We start from the raw sequence: 8102 nt of genomic DNA, 5'->3' as shown, positions 1-8102 counted from the left end.
GTATTTAAGCAAATTTATAACAAAACTGATCTGAAATAGGTGCTATGTATATGATTTATTGTTATTATTTTGGTGCAGAAGTTTATGATTTTTCTGTGTTTGGAATAGATGCAAAGGCTATGATTTATTGTTTATATGTGGTGCAAAAGTTCAGAATTGCACTGTGTTTTTGCTTATTCAGAGAATAAGAACACATATGTGTGTGGCGAACTGTGTCGTTAAAAATAACTTTTTCGGCTCTTTGCAGATTACAATAAAGCTGATTCATTGCTAAATGTGTAGTGAAGGACAGCTTCACTCTGTACCACGCTACATACTCTTCTGAAAGCCAGTTGATAAACTAATGGTTTTCAAAAGATATACTTAAACGTAATACTTAAACTATTTTTCATTTTGTCTTCATGTTTATTTGATTAAAAAAATGACAGGGTGTGATTTACTGTAGCCTATGTGGTTTTGCGCACTTAGTTTGAAATTATTTGAGAATATGTTCCAAATAACAGATTATTCAGACGAAGAACTGAGAGAACTGGCGCTCATTTTTACTGTCTCAAAGCTTAATGAAAGAAAAGAATAAAAAGCAAAAATATAATAATAATAATTAATAATAATAACCTTTTTTTGTTCGTGCGTCCTTTTCGTGATCCTTTTTTTCCGCAGCTTTAAGTCAAAACCTAATCGGCATCCGTAGGTTGGTGACGTCACGGGCCAGTAACATGGCGGCTCACTTCGAACGTATGAGTTCAATTGATTTCAACAAAACGGAGATTTTGCGAACATAACACATCATCAGCTGCGGTGCATTCGCTCCTCCAGTCATCCCCGGAGCAGAATAATGCTAACCGGGACTGTTGCTGTTAGGGAGAGCCATGTCAGCGCCGGGGACCGATGCTGCTGCTGCCGCTACTACTGCTGCTGCTGGCAGCCCTGAGTTCTCTGTGCGGTGGAGGAGGATCGTTCAAAATGAATGCAACCAAACACCGGGGACGTCACCTACGCGCAACGGTGAGGACGCGGATCGATGCAATAAAAAAATAAGTGCTTTTGCTGCGTTCAGGGTGAATCGGCCATGTGACAAAGTTCTAACTTTCGTATAATGCCAAGGGGGTGTGACGTGGTGCATCATCAGCGTGCAGATACCCACAAGTATCCCTCATTAGTTTGTAAGCTTCAATAATAGCTGCTGTTTCTGCATAAGACCGCTTTCTTCTATACACCAATGGTTTAATATGCTGCGATAATGCACCCTTTTTTTTGTCTGATTGTTTTAGTTTGGATCCCCCATTTTTAGATTTCAGGTCACATTTCCACAGCCCCGTTGCAACTATTGACGCACCTTTGTGTAACATTTGACTCCCGTTTTCCCCAGATCTGCAGAGTCGTCGGATTAGAAACGGCAGCAGATTACCCGGCTCTAATATTGCAGGGTCTCCAGGAGATGAAGTTGTTTCACAGGACATTTTCTGGGATAGCACATCCCCCAGTTGGACTGGTGAGAAATACACGTCGTTGCTTTGATCTCATCTCTGTAGCTTTAATGCTAACATTTAGAATATTGTGGAAAAAGATCAATATTTTGTGTCACTCATTTCAGGAAGTGAAACTCATATTATGTGGATTCATTACTCGTGGAGTAAAACATTTCAAGCCTTTTGTTTCTTGTGATTTTTGTGGATTATGGTTTACAGATTAAGGAAAACAAATTTGTGTCTAAGATTAATACAACAGGAATATTTGTCACAGCAAGCATTATCAAATAAAGACTGACTCAGTTTATTTTCTTATAGCTGAGAATAGACCCCATTTCTTTCACTTAACCATGTTTCAATAAGGCAAAGCCCATTTTAAGTTTTTAATCTACTATGATATAGTAGATTTCTTAAAGAAAAGATGACTCATTTAATTGAAAGGCTGCATTGAAATATTTTGTGGAGCAAATGGAAAATAAAAAAATCCATGGTATACATTTTGGGACATATTAGTTGTTTTGAAATTGTATTATTTGGCCCTTGAGTAATTTCGAATGCACAATTTTGGCCCGTTTGACGAAAGGTTTGCACATCCCTGCTCTAAGGGTTTCAGGCCAGGCCAATTTGTTGACCGATCAAACACAGTAACTTCATCATGTTGCATTATTTATTTATATATATATTTTTTGCATAAAAACAAGCACAAAACAACAAAGTTAAAACAAAATTAAAAAAAGTCAGAGTTCATCCTCACATTGTGCTGCTGTGTGTCTCCATAACAGTCCCCGCTCCTCTAAATTCCTAAATGGATTTTGATCCTCTAAAGGCTGCAGATATCCCTGAGGCTGGTGCACTTTTTCCTTCCACTCAACCTTTCATAAATATGCTTGATACAGCACTCTGTGAACAACCAGCTTCGTTAACCCAGATGGTTGTGGGTTACTTACCGTGTCAGTGACTGCCATCTAAGCCTGAGCGATAAACCGAAAATCTACCGACACCAAAATTTACGACAATAACCGACGTCATTTTGCCCATGACTGTATTTTGGTATAAAAAAAAAGAAAAAAAATACTTTTTGTCTGCGTAAAGGTGGGCTATGCTCCCTTTAGACGCTGCCATAGTTGTTGTCTGTAGTCACGTGACTTCACCCCATCCAGTCTGTAACAAGAAGTGAAAAAGACGGTGATGTTGAGAAAATGGAGGAAATTTTAAATGTTCAAGCAGTGGCGGCGCTTCAACACTAATATCCCCTATGGAGCCGTGTGGCAAAGTGTTTTGAGTTTAATAACCCGATTAGGGCATGAAAGTGTGAGTTTCCCATATTTAACTTTTTCCTTTTTTTTCCCCATCCAATGATAGTTTTTCACTATGTAAGCAATAATCATCAAACTTACAAGAAATAAAGGCTTGATATATTTCACTCTCTCTGTGATTAATCTATAAACTATATTTGTTTCAATTTCTGAAAGGAATAACAAAACAATATTGAACTGAAATATTGAACTCCAAATTTTTGGAGCTGTACTTGTGCCTGCACCCTACAGGGGCTTCAAATGAAAACAAATGGCTGTAGAGAGCTTAGCAGCCATACAACGCCGTGTCACTATTAGGGACACCATAAAATAACGAATCTTGTGTCGCAGTCACATAACTTGACTCTGTTAAATCTACATACAAACAACATTTATTTTAAGATGAACTCAGTGGGTAGAAATATCCAGGAATAAGATCAAGTCCAGCGTCCCACACTTGCTGGGACCCCTAAAAGTCTGCCATAAAAGAAGCATTTGCCCTCCTGGCAAATGTCTTCTGGTTTTACTTTTTCTCACACATAAAAGTTTGAGGCCATCAAACTAATATAAATATGAGACAAAGATGACTCAAGGAAATACAAAAAGCCCTGTTCAAAGGAAGGATAATTTCATTTATAAAGTGGAAAAGTTTTCTGAATCCACCCAGTCATGTTTAAAATGTAATGCCAAGGAGGTTTTTCCTTAATGAATGGATAACTGTATTCAGTTTAAGGGTGGGAACGTTTAGATTTTTCATCAGTGTGAGGGTATTCTACTGCATATCAAGATGCATTTATTTGAATTATTTTAGTGCTGGTGGCAGTAGATGTGGAAGGTGCTGTAAGAGTCAGCGATGAAGTGACCATCACTTACCTAAAAAGTCCTTTGTATAGAGATGGAGTTTCCCTGCACTGCTCAGCATATAACTGTTGTGTGACCGTATTGTTTGGACCCTCCTCTCATCCTTTTAGGCTCAGGAAACGGCAACAGCAGAGCCGTGGAGATCTCTGATATCGTTAACCGCATCGCTCCGAAGGTCTGTGGTTTTCTCAACATCGGATTCAACATCAGCCTGAATAACTTTGTTTTTTTTCTAACTGAACTGGTGCACTTGAGATGTATTTTTTTTCTTCTAATATCTGTGTTTTACAGAATATAAAACCCCAAGGGACTGAATCCTCCTTGCTCCACTGGATCGACGATGGGCCGATCTGCACACCTGAAAATCCGAAGCCACGGGTCAGGAAGAGGTCCTCTCGGTGTGTGATCCTGAAGCAACCTCTGCTTCATACAATTCTTCCTACAATACCACTTTTACCACCAGAAACCAACCCCTATGGCTGCTTAATAAGCGTTTCGCCCAAACAGGCACAGCAGCGTGAAGGACCTCATGGAACTTGCCAAGCAGTTTGATAAAAACATGCAGCAAGACGAGGAGACCTCCGTCCAGCCGAGGGCCGTCACCAGTAAACTCCATAAGGCTGGGAGCGCCTCTGATGACGACGCCACCGATCCAAAGTGTCCGTCCACGCTGGAGCAGGCGGAGGCAGAGCTGCGCGCTCTCTTTGACTCGTCCACGCAGGGCGTCAGCCGGCGGCTGAGCGAGGCGTCGGCCTCTTCACAGGACAGAAGGGACCGACCTGAGACATCTGCCTCGGCTGACCGCAGACAGTCAGAGGCAGAACCCGCCGACAAGCTGGCTGCAAATAAGTTAGTGGAGTTTGAGGATGAGTGGGACAGTGACGACCTACTCAGCGACTCCTTGATTCAGGCTCTGTCGCAGGATCCAAACGGTCCGCTGGAGGCCAACCCTAAGACGGCAGGGAGGTCTCACACAGACACTACAAATATGGACCCTGCACATAAGCCCTTAGAGAACCTCTGCAAGACGAGCTTCAGTTCGCTGCAGGAACTGTGTCCCAAACCCAAAACGAAAAACCGAAGTACCTTTAAGCTGGAACCCAACCCTCACTTCCAGACCATACTGGATAAGGAAGCGTCAAAGTCCAGCTTCACTGTTCTAAAACCCAAACCGGAGAGCCCAGAGCAGAATCCCGCCACCGGAAAGACCGTCTCCAACCCCCAGCCAGACGAAGTCACCAACTTGGTAACGTTTTTTTTGGAGGACCCTCCGGTTAAAGACGTTTCCGACAGTTTATGGGACAACGGCGATTATGATGCCTTCCTCTACCAGGTATGTGACAGCATGGAAAATATTTACAGCAGCCAGCCGAACCAAGTGAGTCCAAGAAACTGCGAGGAAAAACCACCAAAGGGGCCTACAGGCAGCAGACACCAGAACACTACAGATCTTTACGCCAACGCAGAACGCCCCGGGAGCTCTGGCTCAAACAGGCGATCGTCGGCTTCTTTTGTTCGCTCAAACTCTCTACCGGTGGCTACGCGTGAAACTGGAAACTACCAAGGATGGAGCCTCCCTTTGAGAGGCGCCGACCACAAATCAGGCATTTCTCAAAGCTTCCCGGGCGGTCACGTTGGTCTGGAAGCGTTTAATCAGGGTAGGGATGCCTCCAGAGCGTTTCAGGCTGAGAGTGGCCGTGTGGGAACGAAGCCTCATACGACGGCGACCGGACTCCCCCAGAACTCCAAGTCCCGTCATGCAGCGTTCAAGAGAAACCTGTCCTGCTCAGCCATCATCAGCGACAAAGGTTAGAATCTAATAAATAGCTGCACCGTGTTAAAGCGATATCACTGTTGGGTTTGTGCATCTGAGCTGCCGGATCAAAATGATTTCATTTTGATCCGGCAGCTGTCGCCTCAAAAACGTAATCACTTTGCCTCGCAAAATGTTAACAAAACCTTCAGTGCATTTACCTGGGATTCTCTGCAATAGGCCAATACCAGGGAGGAGATAATTGTGAGGTGGTAGGAAAATGACGCGAGGTTTGCAATTTTCTTTTGTCATTTAAAATTCTGAAAAGTGCGGCATGCATTTACCGCAACCCTCTTGAGTGCTTTTCATACGGATCTAGAGCGCTTAGATCTGTAGATAGTCCACAGACTGAAATGATGTTCCCATTCTTATTTACAAAGCAGCTAAAACTAGGTCAGACTGGATATATAAAGCATCTGTTTGTCCCCAGATTCCCATTTGGATGTAGGTCTGAAGAGACGTTGGCTGCATCCACCGTAAGATGAATATGATTTGATCTGAGCTCTTCTCTTGTAGCTCTGGCTGCATGATAAAGGTCATTGTTCTTTCGGGGGTTGAACCTCTTCCCAATTTGCTCTGTTTTGTATCTTCTCGTCAATTACTGTCACTGTCCCTGCTGAAGAAAGGCGTACCCACAGCATGATGCAGCCGCCACCATGTTTCGCCCCTGATGGATGGTGCGTTCACAGTGGAATACAGTGTATTTTTATTTATTTGTCAGACATCAGGATATGCATTTATTTTGAGAAATCTGGCCAGAGCAACGTCCCCCCCCCCCCTCCCATGTTTTGTGTGTCCCCTACACAGCTTGTGGCAAACTGCTGCTTGTTATTGGTTTCTAGCTGGCTCTCAGCAAATTCTTCCACCTGAGCTGTAAATCTCTCCAGCTCCTCCAGAGTTACATGGACCTCTCGCCTGGTTGTCTGGTTTAGGCTGTCCATGAGCAGCCGGTCAGATTTATTTGCAAAAGCCATTATTTTCCATCCACTTTACAATTATACTTAGCTTTATGTTGGACTATCTCGGAAAACCTTATTAAAGCACTTTAAAGTTTGTGGGTTTTGAAAACACTTAAGCAAAGCACTGTAAGGTTACAAATGTGACGTAATGGCAGTTTTACCTTTTGTCTCTGGGTGTTTTCACATGAATTTGTTCTTTTGTCTGTTCTTCTGCTCTAGTGTTTGTCACCAGCCAGACTACAGAAAAGTGCTCTGCAGCTGAGATCGAGAGGAAGAAGCAGATGGCTCTGGCGAGGAGGCGGCTGAAAATGCAAAGCACTTTAAAACCGTAGAGGAGCTCCATCTAACTCACAACATCACAACATTGCAACAAGCAAACCAGTTAATTAAATCATTTCAAGCCTGTGGTGGCCTTGTTTTAGGAAAATAAGTGTTTTTGTTTTCATCTTGGTATAAGGGAGTCAGTGTTCATAGTTCAGATTTCTCTTGACTCTCCACCTGAAATAGTTCATGCTAAAGGAAAGGAAACAGCTGCTGATGGAAAATGAATTCTACAGTTCACAGAGAGCTCATGACATACAGATTTTCATGACACCGACTCAAGGAATAATTTACACCCGAGTCAGAGAAACAGACTGAAACTGTACATATCTGTTTTCATTTCAGCTTTCTGAACCCACCTGGGTCAGTTCCATGTTGATTTTGTTCATACCTGAATCCGTCTATCTCCTAGTTCTGGAACATGAGAAATGAAAACGCTGTTCAGATAATGTTATCCATCGCTCAGTTTATGGGATGGTTTCCGCTGTATCCCAGTGTTTGAAACTGTTTTTGTTTCATACGTTTTATCAGGTAGCAATCAAACTAGATACATACCAGGTGCATAACAATGTAACAGAAGCCGGGAGAAAAGCTTGAAGACATGTCAAAGTCTGTTTTAGACGATATGTGGTTGATTTTGATTAAAAAAAATATTTTTGCTTTGATCCAGCATAAATCTTGGTGTGTGAGACTTTTTATTCCAGTTTTTTTGCACAGATCATGACCACATATTGTACAAAAGCAGTTTTTACAGCCGAATCTTTGATTCTTTGACACGGCACATTCTAAAAGTGTTTCCCAATAAATCATTTCAGCACCAAAACTTAAAGTGATGCTGTTTAATTATATTTTGAGCTGGAAGGGATAAAGAGTGTGTCTTTGTTTCTGCTGGGAATTCTTCACAACAGCTCCCAACAATTTATTGTTGCTTATAGTGCTGAGAAGCCTGTCTGCTAACCATGACATTTTTGTTGCCAATGAGCTAAATAACTTCTTTGTGTTTTGTAAAAGGTAAAGCAGAAGGTAAAACTATATTGGAGGGGGTTCATAATCTGCACCGAGACAGACTTAATTGAGCCACAAAGCAGCCTCCAGGGTTTTCAAATCAATGCAAATTAGCAAGGCAACAGGACCAGACCCTATGCACAGGTGGGTTGAGCCAAAAATTGTTCTCAAGTAAGAGTAAAAAGTTGCAAACCAACAAATTGCTCAAGTAAGAGTAAATTATTAATAATAAAAATAATTTAATATTTTAAAATTAGGTAATTGGACAGACAAAAATATAAAGCTATGTACAAATTCTAAGAAAATATACAAAAAAATAAATCAAGTAATTACAAAATAACTTTAGGCAGAAGAAACACTTTGCTAAATCATTTATTCA

General features: G+C 41.7%; 1 protein-coding gene across 1 annotated transcript; it reads left to right on the top strand.

Moving 5' to 3' along the window:
- Nucleotides 1-643: 643 nt before the first annotated feature.
- On the top strand, nucleotides 644-7394 carry si:dkey-78p8.1 (ETAA1, ATR kinase activator). The gene is made up of 6 exons (XM_021321639.2): nucleotides 644-1005; nucleotides 1370-1492; nucleotides 3736-3800; nucleotides 3917-4023; nucleotides 4133-5433; nucleotides 6617-7394. Exons 1-6 carry the CDS (start codon nucleotides 870-872, stop codon nucleotides 6727-6729), a joined length of 1845 nt encoding a protein of 614 aa, XP_021177314.2. The 5' UTR covers nucleotides 644-869; the 3' UTR covers nucleotides 6730-7394.
- Nucleotides 7395-8102: the final 708 nt, after the last annotated feature.

This window comes from Fundulus heteroclitus, chromosome 22 (assembly GCF_011125445.2).
Source record: "Fundulus heteroclitus isolate FHET01 chromosome 22, MU-UCD_Fhet_4.1, whole genome shotgun sequence".
Taxonomy (NCBI): Eukaryota; Metazoa; Chordata; class Actinopteri; order Cyprinodontiformes; family Fundulidae; genus Fundulus; species Fundulus heteroclitus.
Note: the sequence above shows the minus strand (reverse complement) of the source record. Positions and strands in the feature narration are given on the sequence as shown.